The sequence below is a fragment of the Chelon labrosus genome (genome assembly GCF_963514085.1).
Source record: "Chelon labrosus genome assembly, chromosome: 12".
Classification (NCBI taxonomy): domain Eukaryota; kingdom Metazoa; phylum Chordata; class Actinopteri; order Mugiliformes; family Mugilidae; genus Chelon; species Chelon labrosus.
In genome coordinates this window covers 1,595,362-1,618,099 of record NC_140345.1, presented here as the reverse complement: position 1 = coordinate 1,618,099, position 22,738 = coordinate 1,595,362, and the positions used below count along the sequence as shown (strand labels likewise).

Here is a 22,738-nt window from a genome sequence, read left to right as displayed (position 1 = left end):
GAAGCACCTTTATGGATAAGGATGCCAACATTTTTGTTATTGTCGACTAATCCAATGAAAACACTTTTTTTTTCGTCTCTCTCCACGCTCTCTCTCTCTCTCTCTCTGTGGAACCAAAGCCTATCCAATGTTGGTGTTTTCATGGGATTTAGTTATGAGAAAAGTGCAAAATATCAACAGTTTTATATTGTAAGAGCAGCATGTTTCGACTTTGTTACTATTTGAGTTGATCTGGGGATACAACGGGGTGACATTTCTGGTCAGTCATAATGCCAAATCATAGTTATAATCCCATCCACAATCATAATGTTTTAATGCTCGGACACAGTAAACCGACATCAGTGAACTACTGGCAACAAAGGCCGACTATGACGCCGTGTCACGTCCCCTGTGTCTTGACCAAAAAGTTGAACACACCATAAAGACTATAGCTGGGAATCATGCTGGGAAAATATTTGTGTATCTGAATGCTCAGATTAAAGGAAGATGGAAAACAAGAAGAGCCCTCTGTGGATGTCACATATGGTTTTTACATTTGCCAAAATTATTTGTATTGTGAATATTTGGAAAATTTATATTATTAATATTATTACTTACTTGTTAACTGTTGTGGCCATTTTGACTCTAAATAATAAACCAGATAAACCTTTTCAAGCTGTGCAGCTCTTCTGCACATTGTAGTGGTGGCTTCACATGTTAGGATTATTTTGAGCCTGCAGTTTTATTCTCAATGTGTTGTTCAGATACTCGTCTTGCGTGAATATGTGTGGCAAGTTATTTATAGCCAGCAAAACATGTTTTTTATTCTGATCTGCTGAGTGACATCAGCCACAGAGCGCAAAAGTCTACTACAACAATCACAGACCAAATGTACCACACAAGGTGAAAAGCAGTAGTGTTAACACTGAGATGGCAGTAGTAGGACAGCTAGTAAGAGTAAGAGTGTAACAGGGCCAGTTACAGGATGTTAACCCTGTCTGCAAATGATTATGGGTAAAAGCAAGCCTCTTCCATGTGTTTGGAAAGTGAACTCTTGCATGATGGTCCTTGGTGTTCACCTGTTTATTCATGAGAACCAGAGAAGGTCAATTATTGTGAAGAGTGCTGCCAAGCCTGGCATGCTTTTTTCAAACGTAAAAGGTGACCTGTCATCCTCCCAGTTAGCATCACTATGTGGTTTCATACACAGTGTGAAGGTAAAGTCCCTCTCCACTCGCTTATAGTTATTTTAGTTGGACGTTTGACCTTCATTGTGTGAATGTATAAATGTACAATATGTGAATAGTTTGAAAAGAGCATTGTTAAAGGGGTGGCACAGTGGCGTGGTGGCTATAGCACTGTGCCACCCCACAGCAAGAAGGTTCTGGGTTCTAATCCATGGGCCGACTGGGCCTTTCAGGGTGGAGTTTGCATGTTCTCCCTGTGTCTGCGTGGGTTCTCTCCAGGTATTCTGGCTTCCTTCCACCATCCAAAAACATGCTCATTAGGTTCACTGGTGATTCTAAATTGGCCCTAGGTGTACATGTGAGTGTGAATGGTTGTCTCTCTGTGTTAGCCCTGAGATAGACCTGTGTGAAAAGACGCACACAAAAAAACAAGAGTACTGAATACTGAAAAAAGTGAAATTAGTAGTGAAATTTTTGGTGAGTTAGGGCATAATTTAATGCAGCAAGTGTGTATATGTGAGCTAAGCTGTCTCCTTGCAACAATACATATCCCCTAACTCGACAGCAGAACCTTAACACACAGTGAAGGAACTGGGGTTATTAATTCTTTGAGATGATTTCTGAGTTCAGCGTCCTGCATTTTGGTGAAGACATAATTGTGTCTCTCGGATAAGACCTCCAGAAATATCCTATGTTGTGTCAGGTTAGGATGCGTGTGTTTGTTATAATAGATGGATTGTTGAAGTCTTTGGTTGCATAAAATCTGTGTGAGATTATGTAAGGAAATCATTTTTTTATTTGTTAACTTGTTATTGAGTGGGCGTGCATGCATGCTTGTACAACGTGTTTCCTCTTGAATACTGGATCATTATGCTTGAGCTTGTGCACGACATGAGCTTGCGTCTTTTTTATTCGGTTCATTACAACATGGGGGAGGATTGTTGGCGTTGATGCGAAGCTCTGCTCGGCTAGACTCCACTCCACCATGAACCGCCTCGCTCTCATTACTCTTACTGTCCAACAGATGTGTCTGGATGAGCTGTTGATTTCTGATTGACTTGTAGGTAAATAATGGTGTGTCTATGGAGTGGAGAACAGAGCATCAATCATAGGCACATTTTCATCAGAGCAGCAGAAAATCAATAATTGGCAGATTGGAGTGGTTCAAATAGTGAAATAAGAGGATTTGGATTACTTACTCACAAGTTCAGAATTTGCAGAGTGAAAACAGAAAACAAACTTTTGTAGAACTTATTTAACATAGCTGCTTTTTGGGTTTTTTTCCTAAAGCATGCCTCAGTTTTCATGTAAATCAATCAGTAAAGAAATATTCATTAACCTTTGAGTTCTTGTAGAAGACAACGAGGAGGTGTGCTTGTTTTCAACTTGTGTATACTTCCTGAATCTGCACACCTTGTCCTTTTGACAATGACACCTCCATGTATATGTTCATTTTTAGCAGTTTATAGTCCTTATTCCTGCAGATAGCTGTCCATATAGGCTCCTTGTCAGGATGTTTCCCGTGCCATTAGCAGCAGGGGGTCCATGTCTCTATGAAAATATCAGTGGTAAATGACAGGCTTGTGTGTTAGTCTGAATCAACACACTTCCCGCTAGGCTATTTTTCACTGACATTCCCCAATCATACATTGAGACATTCATTGCAGAGCAGGCAAGCTGGAGGTACCAATTTGAGTAGCAGTAGCCTCAGTACACTTAAATACAGTGCAGCTACAGAAAGTGCTAGAACAAGGCCCAGATCCAGAGACTGTAGGAAATGAACAGAAGTAGAAGCTGAGGGAAAGTAAGGACTAAAGTATATTACAACTGTTCATCTCCAGCGAACTCCTGGAGTCTGCTGAAGCCAAAGAACAAGCCAAACAGGAACTTGAAATCTAATCTTAAGAAGGGTCTTCCCCTCAGGTCCTACCTCTATGGTGTGCCAGCAGCACACTCTCTGACCTGTGGCCAGACACAAAACGAATTAAATTTTCAGACGCTTCTCGTCTCCAAACAGTCCTTGTGAGCAAAACCAATTTTTGAAATAGGTGCTTTGTTAGAAATGGACATTCGGTGAAATGGATTGATGCAAATAAACTGACGGGTCTCTTTGTCTTTGTTGCTGTGTGTGTGGGTGTGTGTCTTTGTTTCTTTGTCATCAGAGGCATGTTTGAACAGGACGTGGAGAACGGCTACCAGCAGCATCCCGATACCTGCCATGGTGAGATGGAAGCGTTTATTTATTCTCTGTCATTTACATAAGCAATAAAAGGAGATGAAAAGAAAAATATTGACTGTCATCAGATCTTGATGGCAGCTGGCACAAGTGATTGCAGTTTGAACAAATTATAATGGAGCCTCGCAATGTTTTTATTTCAGATAGGGCAGCATTTCAGTTCATGTTGAAGGAGCTTGATTTTGACCGGCCCCTGTTCATGACCCTGCTCTTTTCAATCTTTCTATGTTAGTTTAGCATTTGCTCATAGAAGTGTTTTATATGGAAGACAAAGTGGGTTGTTCATATCTCCTTTGCATGTATCTAGGATGTGATGAGAGGGCTAAACAAGACAAATTCAACAATGCTTCTCTCTCACCATAAATGAATAAGTTGTTTCCCTAAAAGCAGGAATATTAACAAATACTAAGCACACCAACTGATGTTCTTTTCTGGTTTCTCTTTCCTCCAGATGTCTTGGCGACCACTCGCAAGCAAAACACAGCGCTAGATTCAGCGTATGGTCAGTGGACATGTCTTTGTACTTTCATTTACCTGTCACAACTGAGCAGTAAAACTCAGCTCAGCTGGCAGACTCTTCTTTTAACCCAAGCTGTCTCATACTCAAAAAGGTTTTATGATATTGTTTCATGTTTGGGAGTTTTATTTTGCAATCTTTTGTGTATTTTTTATTTTATTTTATTTATTTGTTTTTGCTATCATACCTGTTGGAAACAATTAGCATTTCTATTCAAACTGCGGCATTGTTGGGTCATCTCTAATACAAGTACACAAATTGGTGAACAAACTTGACCTACTAAATAAATCCAAAGTTTATCTTAATAATTTTTAATGCTGAAACTGTGAGTGTGTTGCATGCACAGCTTCAGTACAGTGCAGTAGCTTGGTTTAGAGTTAAACAGAGCAAGACTCAAACGCATGTGTTCAAATGCGATTGATTGTTTACAACCTGTCTGATCATCTGATTACTCTGAGCCTCATCGAGTTTTAATCCGTTTTCTCCTCATGGTGACGAAAATTTTAAACATCAACGTAACACTGATGTACAAACCATAAAAGTAGGACAGCATAATGAATCTTGACTTAATCAGTCACTAGCTATGTTTACATAGACACTGGTTTTCCACTAATAATCAGAATGATAACCCAGCTAGAATAAAATGCCTCATATAAGCACCTCAAGAGTGGTACACCTTTGATAATCCATTAAATAGCAAGGTACTGGCTCCTAATAACCATGTAAACAGGAGATGATGCATACATCTGTCCTACATACACAAACAAGAGCTCAAGATGTGATGCATGTTACAGATTCATAAGGATTAAAAAATACAGACTGCCTTACTTCTCATGAAGTTACTGTTACAAAAAGAACAGCACAAACAGCATAAATCTGTCAGTGTCCGTTGTAGTTCTATTATTGGTGAGTTAGATGGTATAATGTATGAATATGAGATTTATCCTAAGCAGGTTAGAGAATTATGTATTCAGGTAGGAATGGAGCCACAGATGAGTAATATGCAGCCCTGCAGATCAGAAACACACAGCTCCAGGCCTGAGACACGCACAAGAGTATGGGGGAGGAAGCGAGTGGAGGGAAATTGAGATGGAGATAGGAACACTCAGCTAATAACATGCAATACGGTAGTAGAACAGGAATGCAGGGATAGCAAGAGAGAAGAAATTAGAGCATATATGCTCATGGAGGTAGCAAAACAACCATTTGTTCAAAAAGTGTTTGAAACTATGAGCGAAGCAGGAATCGATATGGGCAGCTTTGAATGTGGCTCTATTTTGATCATCTTCTTCTATTGAATGAATTCAGTGCTAAAGTTAGCCAGATTGATGCTCCACAGCGGGCAGAAGGACATGTCAATAAAGTTTTATTGTGGTTAATGTTTTGGGCCATGTAAACACATATATCTTGTCAGTTCAATTTATTTAGCATTCATGTAAATGGTTAAGCTGGAATCTCTAATGAATCAGAATGATTTCAATCAAACTGAATTAATATTGTCCAAGTAAACTTATCCACTGAGAGATAAGGATTAAATTTATTCAGCTATATGCCTGCAAAGTAAATGTTTCTGCTCTTAGTAACATGAGAGGATACCGAACCTTTTATTGAGGAATCTGAATGGCTGGAGCCACTACTCCCTCTCAGTCAGCCTGACACTTTAAACATTGAAGCCATTGTATGAAGCATCATTCCTTTGATGGACCAGGAGCTCTGCTGGCCAGGCTGCCTAATGCCCTGTATCAAGAAGGATCATCATCCCTGTCACGTCCCATTACTCCTCCGCCAGCCACACTGCGCAGCCTGTGGCATGGTCGGAATAGAAATAGAAATGCCGCTAAGTTGGCCAGCGCTCAGATAAGATTGAGGAGGTGGTGTTGGGACAATTTTTCTAACACTGCAACATTCAAAACGTGTGTTTTCATCAGATAGTTGCTGAGCAGCATTATTCACTTTAATCTACACAACTAAGGCACCCGCCTCAACTTTTGAGGAGCTTTTAAGATTCCTCAGAGTCTGATCGCTTTGTCACCAGACAAACACACATGGGAGCTAATGGCAGTGGTTGATCTAAGACGGCGATTAGTTTCAGCACTGAGCCCACCATGCTGGAAGATGACGGCCATTATGCCTCAGCAGAACAATCAATCCTACATCTCTGTCTTTTTCTCAGAACAGAGGCTGCTTTGTCTGCCAGAGGCTTCGGCCTGGACCTCCACAGTCCCATAGTGCTTCAGTAGTCTGTAAAGCCTCCCTGCTGGAGGAATTACCACTCAGTCAGTAGCAAGACTTGATGAGCAACCCTACTGCTTAATCCTACGGGGTTCTCACCACCCTGATGCTTCACTGCGCTGTTTGAAGTTCTCAACAAGCAGTGTGTGTGTGTATATCTAAAATTTTTTCTAGCCGATTCACACTAAAAGCCTTTTAAGTCTCCGCACTGATGATCAATTATCAGCTTTCCTCAACAATGAAACACCCCATATGTTGAACAAAGCTGTTGTCACACGGGGGCTCTGTTCCTTGCTTGAAAACACACCAAAGCCAGGAACGTTTTCTTTCTTCCATTTCCCTGTCACACAAACAATCACTGCCAGCAGAGGGGACGGCGTGTGACAAGCGCCTGCCTGTGTAGGTAATCACATGTTCTTCCATAATTTTTCCACTTAATCGACACTAAAAGAGAACAAATGATATGATCCCACTTGCACTTTCAGAAAAACACTTTTGTGATGAATTAATAAAATAATGATGGCGCCGTGGAGCTATAGTCCGAAGTGCCGGGGCCAAACACCCCCTGGTGTACAGTTTTAATTTGCCTGGCACAGATGGCAAACTGACAGGGCACCTCATTCAGAGCGAACACTGTCAACTGGCTCACGCTAAGAGGGATAGAACAAGTTCTTTTCCTCCAGTCTGGGTGTGAGCTCTGCTGAATGCTAACGTTATGGCTGGCTTATTAGTGCATGAGCCCAAGCCAATAGCAGCATGCTGCTTACCATACCTCAAGGACAACAGAGAGCTAATCATGCAATCAAGATGTGGAGTGTGTCATCAAGATAAATCTGTTTGATAATACAAGGTCTGTGGCAGCTTTCGCCCAGCGTGTTTCTTGGCATATGTTTGAAGCAATTCCAAATGCGGCCATCATATAACGTTTGCTGGTCGGCCCCAAAGATGATGGAGTTTGCTGTGAAACGGATCGGGTGAGGTAGTGGAAAATAACTACGGTGAGGTGGGAAATAAAAAAAAAATAATTAAAGATAAACACATTACTGAACCAGCCAGTGGTATCTATGTACACTTATCTGTGAAAACACAGATGCTACAGCAATTTAATTGTGGTCGGAGTTCAAGGCCACGGTAAATAACAGGAGGGGTTCTGTAAAGTAAGCTGGAGAACAAGGTTAAATGATTAGTAAGTGATTCAGTAGCAAAACAGTACATTCTGAAACTAAAAAAAACACTTGTTCTCCTGACATTGAATTCAGACATCTTTACTGTTGTGGCAATTTGCAGAGAAATCCTTTTTCTCTGAAGTTGATTCTCCAGGCTGATTCACATTTCACTAATCACTCACTCTGTTGCCCCCTCCTCCTCTTCCTCCTCCTCCTTCCTCCCTTCGCCACAACCACAGGGAAGACCACACCCTCAAGCGCCAGCACAACCTATCATGGGGCGGCATTCCCAAAGGAGGCAGGTGACCCTGAAAGAGGTACAGGTCCTGATCGCTCTCCCACTGTGGGGGAACAAGGGTCACCTGACTCGGAGCCGATCAGTGTGGAGATGGAGGGTAAGGGGGAGGGATGTGTATCCTCCATGAACCTGCAGGGGATTGCACTGCTGGGCCCCAAACGCCTCTAACTCTAACCAGACTAACTAAACATTTTACTCTGGTACAACAGTTTCCTGTTTTCTGCACGCATGCCTGCAATTCAATCATCCAACTTGTATTTCATTAATGATGTCAATATATTTCCTCTATGTAATAGTGAGAACTGATGTGGAGTAGTCGTTGATAGTAATAAAAGAAGAAATCAGCTTCTGTTGGAGGCTGACCATTCATGAACCCATGTGATGGTATACGTGCTAACATGAGTAAATGTTCTACCAGGGTGAAATATCTCTTTCATCAGCTCACTAACCTTTAACTCTCTAGCTGAACCAATCTCTTAGTGGGAGACAGAAAGCATTGCCAATTGATTTATTTTTCATCCATATACTTCATTAGTCCCAGCGTTGCATGCGGAGATGCACAATTTCCCACACAGCTTCACATAATGGTTCCACTTACTTACAGCCTTATGCGTTATGATGAATGTGTGCTAAATGATAATTTCTCATTATAACTAGGGCCCAATATAAATATCCACTTAACGGAGCTGGACATGAGTATTAGTGACCATACTCCCAGTGAGCTTGAAAAGTATTGGAGATGTATTTTCTGTCTAACCGTACACCTCAATGTGCTCAACACCGCAGCCATGAATGCAAAGGATTTGATGACTTAAACAGATAATACGTCGGCTCTAATTAACTCCTCAAATCAAGTAGAAGGCTGGAATCTCAGTAACACTGCTCCCACATGCCCTTTCCTCATCTTTTATTTAGCTCAACACACACAAACACAAATGTTCCCAAGGTGTTTGAAGTAAAAACAAATCAAAGCGTAAACCAGGTAGCATCTCTCTCTCTCTCTGTCTCTCTCTCTCTCTCTCTCTCTTGCTGCTCCATATTTCTGATATCTAGATATATACTGTTGTACTTGATGTCACAATTATTCTTTTCACTAAGTAAAAGAACAGTTGAACACCAAAAGTAAGAAATGCACTATACATGCATTATTGTAACAGAGTCATCTTTCCCTTTTTGAACAGTCTTAAAGAAAACAGGCCTCCTTGGAAATTCTCATAGCTGGTGACTTGTTCAAATTCAACTCGTCCACAATTTCAGTAGAATTATCTCATGTAGTGAATTACGCAGCACATTATGGAGAAAAAAATTTATGGATGCAACTGATAATTCTTTTAATTTGGTACCATTTCTTTTTATTTGTCAATTTTTTGGCTTCGTCTGACCAGCAACAGCATGACAATTGCCTATTCACTAAAATGTAAGCCACAGAAAAGCAGCATATTTTAGAAGGTTATCTTAGTGGCATTCTTTCAGCTCAGCAGCCACAGTAGACGACACAGCCTATAGAAGTCCAAACAGTTCTTGAATATTCAATTGCATCTTGATCTTTTTTGCCTTTCTTACGTTTTTAATTTGATGGTTCACACTTGGGCTGATTAACATAACAAGCATTATGTATTTGTGACACAATGTGAAATAAAATATCTGTAAGTAAACGAGGGCTGCAGAGCTAAAGAGAGAAAGTTTCAAGGTCTCCTATAGTGTAGAGCATATTTCTGGAAGTTTAGGAAGGAGATGCAGTTCATTTGGACGTGATTCAACAAGAACAAAATGGCATCACGCAGGGTTTTGTCCTCACAGCGTGCCTTCACAGGCACCTTGTCAGAAGTCCATAAATCCTCAGCGGGTAAAATAAGCTCCATTCACTCAGACAGACTCTGTGGCTACAATTATGAGCTACTCAGGCTTCAACGAGAAAAGTCCATAACAAATAAATAACCGGCAGGGCCCTGAGCCAGAGAGTCAGACAACAACGGGAGGGCATAGGATGTAATAGAAACGGCAATCTATTTCAGGCAGAGACTGTGACGCTGCAGGTTCAATCAGAAGAGCTGGCCGCGCGGGTTGATAAGAGGAGCTAGTTTGGAAGTAACAGGAGTAAGGGCATCACAGTTCCAAGAGGGCCTCCAATCTCTCTCACTTCCTGTCCATTTCTCACCAGATATCTGCTTTAGTGTCAGTGGAGACTCTGTAGCTGCGTCACAAATCTCCACGTGGTGGGCCTGTCGACAACTGAGTGCAGTTAGTGACCAAAAATAGGACAGCCAGTCGTGACAGAGAAGGATACCGGAACAAAAGTTGCAAAACACTGCAGGTCTAGTCTTTACTCCAAAATAAACTTGCAGGCATTAAGCTCCATAACACATATCCTATAGCCCTAAAACTAAAGTTAGAAAACTAAAGCAAAATATTGACAGATATAAAGTGTTACCAGGTTAAAATGTATAACAATAAATAGGACAGTGGCGCAGTTCCTGATGCTTTATATGAGCTTTGAATGGTCTCAGTTAAACACAACAAAAACAACTTGTTGAAGAAGTATTACCAAATGCCGTCATCATGACTTGGCAAGCATCATCCATCTCATATGCATCAGAAAAGAACATATATGTTTTAATCATTACAGCTGTCAGAACTGGCTGTATGATGCTTCAGATTTGTGCATGTTGAGCATCTGTATGACTCTACTATCCTCCATAGTGCCCACTACTCTGTATTAATTATCTATTCCAATTGGGCACTTTTTAATAATAATAATAATAATAATAACAATAATAATAATAACAATAACAATAATAATACATTTTATTTATAGGCGCCTTTCAGGACACTCAAGGTCACTGTACAAAATTGTTCAAATAAAACACAATCAAAGTACACAAAATTGTTAAAATAAAACACTTTTAAAGTACACACAAGCATATATGGAACATATAGTTACATAAAATGACAGATAGAATGGCAGATAGAAGTGAGACTATGGAATGGAGTAGGCCTGTCTGAATAAATAAGTTTTGAGCTGAGATTTGAAGGTGGTGACTGAGTCTGAATTTTTTAAGTGTTCCGGGAGGGCGTCCCAGAGGCAGGGGGCTGAATGGGAGAAGGCTCTGGACCCCATGGTGGTCAAGCGAGCAGGTGGGAGGGTGAGTTGTAGTGATGAGGATGACCTAAGAGGACTTCTTGTCCGTTTGACAAACTGTGGCTGAATGCATCAAGAGAAGACACTAAGGGACGCACAAATGCTGCCCATTAAGTGCCTGAATTCATGTTTTGACATTCAGAAATCTCTTTGCAGCCATGGACATCTGAGATGGTCAACAAATGGTGTGTTAATTCATTCGAAAGACTTCAGACAGTCTTAAATGGGTGATCATTTGTCTACACAGTCTACAGTTGTTGGACACTTGAGCAGAAATTTAAAACCCAGCCTACTCCACTGGCAGATGCTGAGATGATTAGAAGTGGCGGCATATCTTACAGACTTAATGTCTTTTAACTAAATATTGTGTAAGAAAGATTACTTGTAGGATGATGCAAAAACGATCCTATCCAGCAGCCATACAATGTTATGTTGAGATTGTGGAAGAAGGGTGCCCTGTGATATGTGCTCTGAATTGTTCCCATTTCCCCTCCTATTGAGCAAACATCTCAAAAATCATATTAGTCGAAATAAACCTTCTGTTACTCCACTTTATAAATGTCAGCACAATCGACACGATACAAGTGAAAAATCCAGACACTTAACACATAAACCATGTTAATCCTAACTACGCTCATTTTCTGTGGCTCAGTTATGGTCACATAAAAACCATGAGGTGAATTATTTGCTCAGGTGTGGGTAGCTGTATTACATTATGTAAACTCCAGGGAAGACTAAAAGGCAGGGGTAGGAACCTGTTGACCTGCTGCTATTTAGAAAAATGCCAGCAGTCAGGTTGCAGTAGACCTGTTTCTGGCCGGGGAATACGCCCACGTCTCCATTTTGTGTGAGCACAGAAATCTGTGTGTTCGCAGAACTGTGTTCCACAAACCTCTTGGTTCTGGACATGTCTGGTTTCTTCTCTCCCCTCTCCTGCCCTTGTGATTTGACCTTTTCTTTGACTCTTCCGTAAATTTAGATGAACCAGCAAGGGTTGGACCAAAAAGTCAAGTTTGTAGCTCATTAAGCTGACAGGGGGATGGCTCAATAATGGAACCAAGTCGAGCGGGTGTTTTGAAACTCATTAAAACACTACAGAGAGCAGAGAGTGAACTCAGGTTGAACCTTTTCATGAAGAAGGACTGGTTTCCTGGGGGGGGGGGGGGGGGGACATCGATGCCAGCTACTTTTTCTAAAGATTTATTTATACTTCTGAAGACCATGGCAACAGACACAGCCTGTATCATCAGTCACTGAGCTCTGACTGTGTCCCCTCTAACCGCCCTCACAATATCTGCTCCTCAAGGAGGCTTTAGTCCACATCACTGTTGCTTGGTTTTTAGTAATCACAAACAATCTTTAGAGTGTGACAAAATAGGGAAAACTGTGGGTTTGATATTACAATGCAACCTCAAAAAAATTTAAATTTGCAAACCTCATGAAAATAAAAAATAGAGAGTCATAGTTGTGGTGTAATGGCGTTCAGTAAAGGTCACATGGAATTGGGCCATTTTTGCCTTTTTTCCTCCCCCTAGCCTCAACTCATCAGCTCTTTACAGAGATTTTAAATGACATCATGTTTTACTACAAACACTCACTCTGCAAATGTGCTATAAAACCTAACCTTAAAGGCATTACCAAACATTTAACTTCCCATAACTGGCACTTTTAACAGCCTTTTCTTAAAATGTCAGCTATTAAAGCTCAGCTCAGCAATCCACGGGGGCCCACAGTGATCAAATCCACCTCCTCAGTTGTCCCGGCCCTTAGCCCTAACCCCTTACCCTCTTATTCCGTCTCACTGACCTCTCGGGAAAGTTTATCCCATTTATCTGTCTGTTTTCTTTTCCTTTGGTCTTATCTAGTTTTAGTTGGACTAACGCTGTACCTGCCTCCTTTGTTGAATTGTCTCTCACGGACCCTTTTCGTCGTCGTATGATCTGCCTTTTCCAGATTTACAGCCGATGGCTGAAATGTGTGCAGGTGTTCGAGTTGCCTGCAAGTTTCTCCATCTCTTAAAGCAGCAGTTCACTCCAAAGAAAACAAAAAACAGACAGAACTGTAAAACAAAGAATTGTAGTAATTGTAAATTGTACTCTTGTGAACAGAGATACTTCAAATTAAGATATTTTCCTAACCTTTTTGCTTTTGTGCATGTTTCTTATACAGTATTTTTAGGCTTTAAGTGACTTTGGTGTGGACTGTCTCTTTAAGGTGGTTGTAAAGTCAAGATTCTTCCTCTGACACCTTTTGCTCTTTAAATGGTTATTATTGCAGCATACAGTTGCACTGGAACAATTTTGATTTACCAGCGACTGAATGGAAAATAAACGGCTATTATTTTTGTTCCTGATGCAACTGCATGTCCAAAGAAAAAAGGACTGTGCATGTGCTTTTGCATAGTTTACTGGCTTGTGATGACTTAATCAGATTTAAATGCAAACAATAACAGCATCAACAATTTACTCACATAAATCTAACATACACAAAGGTTTCTTTTGTTTTTGTTTTGTTTGTTTTTTGAGATATCTGCCTCAGCTCCCGTACCCTAAAGGTAAATAAAATTTGGTTTGCAATGGACCACTTTGAAAACTTTCAGTATTTCTATACTGCCTTTTTTTTTCTAGTGGAATATTGTTTCTAAAAAAGACACCCTGGTTTTCCTTCTGCCAGTCAATGCAACAAAACTTGATTCATCTTTATATGTGCTGCAGAGACAGCGGAGATTTTCGAGACAGATATCTTAAAGCTGCACAAATAAAACCAAAACTGTCTGCATGAGAGGTGAGAAAAGGCTTTTGGTTAATTTGGGAGAATGGACAGACCAAACTGTATGGGTATTTAAAGCAAAATGTATACTGTGCCTTTCTCTTGGAAGCTCAGAATTAATACTTTAGAACTTCATACAGACAGTGTGGTTGTGATTGCCAGATGCCTCTGCTTGCTTAATTTACCAGTATTCAATCTAAACTGTAATGAAATCTATGCTCTGTATGCATCAGCACACCTGGAATGAAATGCAGTGCTCATTACAACTACTTTTCAGTTGAAATGGATCGGTTACATTGCACCATATCACCTTAGCTTGTGTGCCTATATTAAACCCCATCCAATTGGCTGAGCACCGAGGTGGAATATTATGCAAATTCCTAATAACAAGTGTACATGATTGAATTCACTCAGTCAACAGATAGAAACCGTGCACACATATAGCCCATGCACTAGGTGTGTGGATGTGTGTGTGTGTGTGTGTGTGTGTGTGTGTGTGTGTGTGTGCGCGCGCGCGCGCGCGCGTGGGCGCGTGGGCGTGCGAGTTGACTCACGCGATCACGCTCCATTTGCTAACTATGTCTGTCAGTGCACAGACATCAACTATTGAAACTGTCAAATTACTGAAGCTCACAGCGACGGGGCAGGGCTGCCATGCTTTGAAAGAGGAAAATAATTCATTTGTTCTAATCTTGAACCCCAGGCTGTCTTTCAAGAGTTAAATTGTTATTTTGGGTGAGGAAGAAATAAATCTGCAGCATTTGGAGAGGATGGGAGGTAATGCTCGTCTATGAAGCCTGAGGCCATTTTGTCTCTTTGGCTTCTCACTGGGAAGAAGTAGCCATTAACGGAACAATTACATGCACTTATAAGCTTCCAGAAACAGAAACTAATTAGGGCTATTTTTGAACGTCTTCACTTGATGCACCAATTTAGAAAGCAAGTTTTTCTCCAGGTTACGAAGCATTTAAACACACCCTTGAGAAGAGCCTGGTACAATGAAAAAGTTATGTGTAGAATGAAACGTCCCTCTAAATTATTTTGTACATGACCTTGGAAGTGTTCCTTCCCAGCAATATTTAAAATTCCAGTTTGTAGAGTTGTGATGCTTTAATGTCCGACAAGAGATGTGAAAAGAATTGAGCAAGTATGAAACCTCAGTGTTCAGATTACCAGTAATTGGTGTCATGGAAAAGCTTATGGGTGCTGTATTGTTAATGAAGTCAGTGTAAGAGCCTGCAAAGTCAGCAGCCATTTGTTTAATCAGATGTGCTTAAGAGAAGTTGTCACACCCTTTTTAATTTGTATTTAAACTCAGATTCAGATTTAGAAAAAGACTTGTAACAGCAGTTAGGCCTCCTCACTTTGTTTCCTTATACAAAACCTGCACCAATAAGAAGCACAGGCAATGCGGTGTAGAACCTGCCTGTGTACATAACCTACCGCTGTCTATTTTTAACAATATGGATGCAATCACAGAGAGCTTCTCTTCCTACGGCACTGTGGAGGAGCGTGAGGGTTGTTCTCCAACCATATCACAGCTGCCGCAGAGCACTAGGCTTCAAAACCCAGCGGAGTGACAGTCTGTCACTCACCCCATCTAGTCTGTCTGTCTCTCCCTCTGCCTCTCTTCCCATCCTCCTTTTTTAAATCGTCTCCTTGCACACACATTTGCTCGTTCTCTCCCTCTAATTTCTTTTTATTTTTGCTTTCGGCTTTCATCTCCACTCTTTTTCTTCACTCTCGGCACCCCTGTTTCTTGGATCTTTGAATCACACTCTCTACGCTGTCAGACCCCAAGGTTGAATTTCATCCCTTCATCTCCCTCTTTTTTTCCCCCCTCTCTGTCACCATCCCTCTCTCCCCTTCCCTCCCTTGCCTTCACTCACGCAGCCCATCTGTCTTTTTACCTTTTGGCAGACTTGGGTACTGCTATATTAAGCCTCTGCTGAGCCAAGACCATGTTGAGTTGACACAGAAATATAATGCGCCAATGTTAGAGAGGAACACTGACTCTAAAGCTCTGTAAACACAGTTGGAGATGTGGAGCAGCATTAATTAGCACCTTTATCTGAGATGACGGTTTCCTCCAATAAACAGACTTTTAAAAAACTGAATATTTGTGTAGGTGCAAAATGTTAAATTCCAAATGCTCATAAGAAAGCCCACTCAGTAGGTACAGTTGGTCAGTACCTTCTGTGCACCACCTAGCCACTTGCCACGCTGTTGGTATGATTCACAGGATATTAATTTCACTGTGACCGGTGGCACCATATGTCCTACATACCCAGTGATTGAGTCATCCAGCCTGCTTATGAAACATGTTGTGACAGGTCATTCATAGACTCAGGATTTGTTTTCCTCAGCTGCGTGTTTCACCCCTGTTGTGGCTATTGACTCATTCCCCTAAACCAGGAGGAACACCTCAATAGACCTGAAGCCCCAGTTAGGCAGAGAGGTGGGGGTGAGGTGGAGGGGGCTGTCACTGTCCAGAGGAAACAGATGACTCACAGGTACCACAAAGCCACGGGGGGAGCACACTTTCACAAATGATTACAAAAGCCGCAGACAACTGGAACACTGATCAGTTAGATCCAAAAACTGTGATACTGCAGAGCGGATTGGCGGCTTGTGTAATGAGACCATAAAAAAACTGTTGAGGATTAAAAGAAGACATATTAACAGGCTCACTGCAGCATCACTTTTGATTGCTTCTCCCGCTGGGTTTGGAATTATGATTTATGACTTTTTAATGTGGTCATAAATCGAGATAATCATACGAATAAATGGCTAAAAATTGCAGCTTTTTAATTGGAAGCATTATTTCCAGAAAGATTATACCGCAGTATCTCTGTTGGGAAAATGGGTGCAAAGTAACCCTCAAAATGAATGTAGTGATACATGAAGATGACATAATAATCCTCTACAAGCACATCTGCTGCAAAGTCTACCTCCAGATAATGAAGAGCTAAAATAACTGTGTGAAGGTTCTCAGTCATCCAGGTTATGGTATATCCAAAAACGTTAAAGAAAGGCAAATGGACTTGTAGAGTTTCTTGAAGACGTTTTGCCACTCATCCGTTTAGCTTCTTCAGTTCTAAAGGACCAGTGGGGAGTTGAGTTTTAAATAGGAACATCTGTGGGTGTGTAGACCACCAGAACCCCATTCAAACCCAGTGATACACTGAGGTAGAAACTGTACACCAATCAGGAATTAAATTATGACCACCTTCCTAATATTGTGTAGGTCTCCCTTGTGCCTCCAAAATAGAGGTGATTCATCAGAGAATGGACATGGTCCTTCTGAGGGTGTCCTGTGGTGTCTGGCAACAGAATGTTGTTAGTGGGGGCCTTTGGGTCCTATGGGTTGAGGGGAGGGGCCTCTGTGGATCATCCCACAGATACTTGATCAGTTTGGGATCTAGTGAATTTGGATATTTCCTTCTAATCACCTGGAAGACTCTTTTAACATTTTTGTTACATTTCATAATGTTCACTCAGGCTGTGCTGAGATGAGATTTATTCTTAGTTTTCACCCCACAATTTTTTTTCTCTCCATATTTTTAGGTTTTGTTTGTTAGAAAACCACAGGGTAAGATTTGATGATCTTTCTATGTTAAACTGGCCATCCAACCAGAGACAATACATTTGATTTGTTTATTTCTATCTCACTTATATTCTGGAAACTGGGTCAAGATACTCATCATTCAGAGACAAATTTCTGTTTATCCATAAGAATAATCTGGAATAAAAGCCTTCATTATGTCAAGTCGGGGGCACTCAGTTTACTCAAAATATGTATGTATATATACAGGTGTATATGTATATCAAGTTAGTTCTAATGCAGACCTAATTATTAAACAGATCTACCTCATACATTGATCATTATCTACTTTATCATCACTCTGGACATCTCATCAAGCCTGGTTTAGATATCACCGTGTTCTATTTTCATACTCAGCTAAGCTTTCTTGAGTTTTTGAATCAAGCTTGTTTGGAACACCTGCTTTTTTTTACCTGCTTGGTACAGCTCAGTGTTTCCCCCTCCACAGACTAATCAGTTTCACAGAAACTATCATTAAGAGGCGGAGAGAAGGTTCTGAAACCACAGATGGCAGCAGCCTCTTGCAAATGATCTCTGATTACGAGTGGTGGCAGGTTTCACTCCTCTTACCATGGCTGCCTTTCACACCATTAGGCATACAAGGTGTGAGGGTCACAGCACCTAAGGACGTTTACATGGTAGATTTACCTCGACTTGATAACCTTGTGTTGTTCATGCGCTGTTGCACGCACTGGCCCCCCGTCTTCATTTTGAGAAAATTTTGACAACCTCATTTGATGTGTGGGGAAAGGCGCAATTGGATAGACCTGTTAGTGTTGGCTCGTTCATCGTACCAGGTGCTGTCGCCCCTGATCCCAGCATTGGAAAGCAGAGTCTGTGAAAATGACATCAGGTTCCTGCTGCTGTGTTCCCATCAATATTTAAAGCCCTAACTCATTTCAGAGTGGATTTCTTACTTACTGGGGAGCTCTTGGCCTCTGCCTGTCTGAGGGGAAAGATCCTATATAGAAAGACTGTATTGATCTATTCACAGTGGAAGGAAAGGAATCCAAGAAATCCGTTGAAACACCTCTCCCATGCTGGTTCCCACATACTGAAGTCCCTGTAAACACAACCTGTCTGCCCCAGCTGCTGCTTGACCTATATTAGCTCTTGAAATGTTTATTTTTTTTTCTTTTAGCTCAGTCAGAAAAACTCTAACTAAAGCACCATTTTCTCGATCTTTTTCTCTTTTGAAGGTGTGAGGCGACCTCCAGAGCTGGACAAGACCAACCACAGTGTCCATTACACTCTTCTGATTGCTTGTGTTTTGGTGGCCTTCGTTCTCGGCGCTTTCCTCTCTGGCTTCCTGGTCTCATGTTATTGTAACCACACCGGCCACAAGACCAAGAAGCTATCGAAAGACCCTGAAGCCCCAATCCCACACGCCTTGTCGCTCCGCAGCCTTGCCAAGCTCAATGGCCTCTTGGACAGTCAAAGTAAGGACGACAAGATGGAGGTTTCATCTCCAAAGATCTACAACTCTTTCTTTGCCAACAGCAAGGAGCATCATCCACCGAGGAGAAATGGCCATCATGGAATGATGATGGGAGACCTAGTCCACCCTCATCATCATCACCTCCACCATTCCTCAGAGCTGTCTGGTCTACCTACACCAGACTCAACCCCAGAACTGCCCATCAAGAGCATGAAAGCCTTTAAGAACCAGTGGGAGAAGAACCAGAACTGCAACAATGCTAAGGAACCAAAGTCTCATAACATTGGCTCAAGACCCAGTTCAGCCATGCTTCATCAACAGGTCTTTCCCTACTCCCATGGCCTGGCTAATGGGCAACCAGTAGCAAGTCACCTCCATCCAGATGAACGCAAAATCCACAACGTAGAACGTGTGTTGTCTCAGCAGCCTTACCCTGGTTATTCTCAAAAGGTGATGGAGGTGACGTCATTGGATGAACTCCTGAAGCACATCCATGAGGCAAGCGGCAGCAAGAACTCCCAGCTAATGAGCCCATCGGGTCTGATGGCCAGTGGAGGTGGAGGCCAGCTAGCCTTTGCCAACCGCATTCAACCTCAGATTCCTGAAACAGAATCAGCTCCCTACTACAGCTCCTCTACTTTACCTCGGGACAGCCTCACCCGCCGCATGGATGTTCCTCCAGATATCCCCTCACACCATCAGTCCACCTTGGAGAGGAGGCACTCCTCCCAGAGGCACTCACTCATTGCTGCAGCCACCAAAATGCCTAATGGAGGGGCAGTAGGAGGTGGAGGAGGAGGTGGAGGAGGAATGATTCCTCGTCAGCACAGCTTCAGCCAACGAAATGTAGGGCCCCACCAGCCGCCTCCCCTTTTGGCACGGATGAACTCGACAGGGAGTGCCTGTGAGGTTCACTATCCCCTCATCCCCAATGGATACCTGGCGCGCCAGCACAGCTATAATGGAGAGCAGCAGGATGTCCCTCACAGGGGTGCCATCGTCCGCCGGTCCTCCTCTCTCAAACCTGACGTCCCCCCCAAGCCCTTATTCATACCTGCCACATCCCCAGTCAACGAACAAGGAAAGTACAACTACTAAGGAGGTACTCTCCTGGACTACAGAGGGAGTCATCTTTAAGGAACTTACCTTTGAAGAAATGCAGTGGTTTTGAGGTTGCAGACCGCCACCAGAAAACACAGCCAATCATGTGGCAGCCTGTGTCACTGTAGATGAAAGCCTCAACCAAACTTGTTTTTTCCGCTTCTTTTTGTCCAACGAATATCTTTGTACCATATTGGTATTGCTCAGCTACTTGCTTATTATAGAACCGCTGATTGGGGTGACGTGACGCCACCCCCTTTATATTAGGCTGCCAATGTCAATCCTCAATGTGGATTTACAGTGCAAATCAGTTTTTGGACACACTGACGTTGGAAAAAACTCGACACATCAGTCATCTTAAAGACTTAAAAGCCAGAGGCTCCTGCAATGCTTAGATTCATGCTTTTGCTTAACCTTTTCTGATGTAGTGTTGGTATCCAGTCCCCACCCACCCCACCCCGCCCTCGAATGTGTTTATATTATGCATGTGTGTGTATATATATGTGTGTTTATATCCACACCGTATATGTATACATATACATATGCAGTATGTGTAACGTGTGGTGAAAAGTCAGCAAATTCCCCTGAAAGTAGTTATGTCTTTGCCTTACTATACTCTTTCATCTTTGGGCATATCAAACGATCCCCCACACTCTCCAGGAAGTATCTTAGGGACACCAAATCATGCTTTTCATCAGTGCGATTTCTCACTTGGCTAAAGACACTGAACCAAATTTGTTCGTGTTGACAAGACAAAGGAAATACTTCAACAAAGCAGCTGTACTTACATTTTCTTGCTCTTTTTTTCCTGTCTCAGCTGATGTCAGGTCAGAAATGACAAATTTGGGTCCATTAAGTTCCTTGATGGTTTCAATAAAATTGGTGCTCCTCAAACCTAGACTGTCTAACATCCTCTGAAATGGAAATAGACAATATAGTATCCTCTGAAATATTTCGGACCCAAAGAGGATGAGATAAACATGCCGTGCCACCTGGTGTTACGGGAAGGAACATAAAACATAGAAAGGACTGCAGTTACTATAATTATTAACTTTGTGGCTTTTGGTTGTAAATAAAGGAATAATTACTAGCCAAATTTTAACTGTATGTGTAAATGTGTGCCTTATTTAATAATAGTGTGTGACATGGGGGTTAGGGGTAAAAAATGCAAGGGACTCTGATGGCTACTATGCTACAGTATATTGTAGGTGTTCCATTTTCTGTGGTCGTCAGTACATGTCATACAGTATCTATTGTACATTTGAAGTGTTTCATTCCAAAATTTAGAAGTTTGAGTATGATTGTAACACTCACTAATGAATCATATCTTCATATCGTATCTTTTGCCTTTTTGTAATATTAAACATCAGGTATATATTTTTTTTTCATATCAATACAGTATTTTGGAATGAAACTCTTCATTTTTCTCTTTGCTTTTTTTTTCTTTTCATCCCGAAAGTGTGAGCCAACAGTTTTTTGGGGGGAGTGCAGAGCAAAGCAAGTACACAGCCCGAGACTGCAGACATTCAGGTTTGACTGTCTTCTGTTATGTCACTTTTTCCCTTGAGTGCCATTGTTTTGTTTTTTAATTTTAGCGTTAGCATATTCTTGGGTTTCTAAGGTAAGGTAGTTTACACTTCCTCTTAAGTTATGCTTACAGACGTATAGCCATTGTAGAAGTCGCCTTTAAATGATGGATAAAGCAAATAGTTGGTATTTTTTTGTGAATGTTGTCATGAAGCTGGACTTCTACAATGGTTATTGCTGTAGATTTTAACCTTTCTGTGTCACGAGTGGTCATCTTCAAAAGCATGGAGAAGAAACATGAAGAAATGAATGAATGAATGAACTTGTGATACGACAAGCTGAGATTGTCACTTGGATCGATACTTGGGAAGCGATCATGGAATCAGCTCACAGGTGACCTCGCTACCCAGCATCTGCTGAGAATTTCCCTCAGGGATGATGGTGATGCCAGTCGGTGCTGCCTCAGAAATAAAACCCCACGTCAAAACTCTCCACTATCGCACTTTTCAGGAGAGTCACTTTGAGAGCCATGGTTGACTGGAACCGTAATCAATTCAGTGAGAACAGCACTGCACTATTTACTGTATCTGAAAGTGGTGTTTATTGATTGAAATTTCCCAGAGCTCGTTTGACCCTGTGTAAACTTAACAAGAAAATATGGCCGATCACAGTGTTTGTTATAAGGAAAAAATAGTTGATTTGGAAATTAACAGGCAGCAGAGCATTAAATTGCCTTCCAGGCAACAAATACAAAACATCCAACTTGGTTTAGGTTTTGGGGCAGCAAAAATTTCATAAGAGGAATTGTGGCAGCTAAAGTGATTGATCAAAAGTGTTTTTTTTTTTGTTTTTTTTTTAATCTGCCGGTCACAGATTGTATGGAAGAGGGGAGGGTCTTGCCTCAAAAATCTCTGTCAGCAGTTGATTTGGTGTAAATACATTCTACCTGGGCAGGGTCTCATTGATTCAGTATTATGTTTTCCTCCGTTTGATTTCCAGGCCTCTTGACTTACTATGAATTTGGTCTCACAGAATATCATTGTATGTCTCTTATACTAGGAATAAAATGAAAATACGATGCAAGTGTCTCACTGGTGAGTGTGTCTAAATAACTTCAGAAAAATCACTATGAGTGATGACTGCAGTTGAATAGTCTGGTACCATATTTTTCCAAAACCAGAGGTCCTGCAAAGATACTAGTCCCACAATACTACAGAGTAGTTTGGGTCAACATTGAGGGGGATGTCTTTACCCATTCACAGAAACAGGAACCTCAAACCCTTCAGAAGCGCAAAATCCCAAAGGATGATGAGATGCATGGCAGCATGCTGCGCAACACTTTATGCATATGATTGGATTTTATTTATTGATGCATCCATACGCTCTTCACATCTGCAAAAGAAGATGTTACGCAGAACCCTGTCATCATCACTGACAGCGAATGCGATACAGTCATAGGGGGGTAATTTCTAAATCACACATGGTCCCCTGACAATATTAACTGAGTGTAGTTAGTGTTACATTGGATTGTATTTCCTCCATTGA

The 22,738-nt window shown here is 41.5% G+C and overlaps 1 protein-coding gene across 4 annotated transcripts in view; it reads left to right on the top strand.

The window, feature by feature from the left end:
* Positions 1 to 22,271, top strand: part of sema6cb (semaphorin 6Cb) — a 138,972-nt gene extending 116,701 nt beyond the window's left edge. For 3 of the 4 annotated variants that reach the window (XM_084557326.1, XM_084557327.1, XM_084557328.1), the window contains 4 exons: positions 3,329 to 3,387; positions 3,854 to 3,904; positions 7,557 to 7,712; positions 18,327 to 22,271. In XM_084557326.1, the coding sequence (XP_084413452.1) occupies positions 3,329 to 3,387; positions 3,854 to 3,904; positions 7,557 to 7,712; positions 18,327 to 19,663 (1,603 nt within the window). In that variant the 3' untranslated portion in view covers positions 19,664 to 22,271. The remainder of the gene's footprint in view (positions 1 to 3,328; positions 3,388 to 3,853; positions 3,905 to 7,556; positions 7,713 to 18,326) is intronic. The other variant, XM_084557329.1, reaches the window with a different exon arrangement.
* Positions 22,272 to 22,738: the final 467 nt, after the last annotated feature.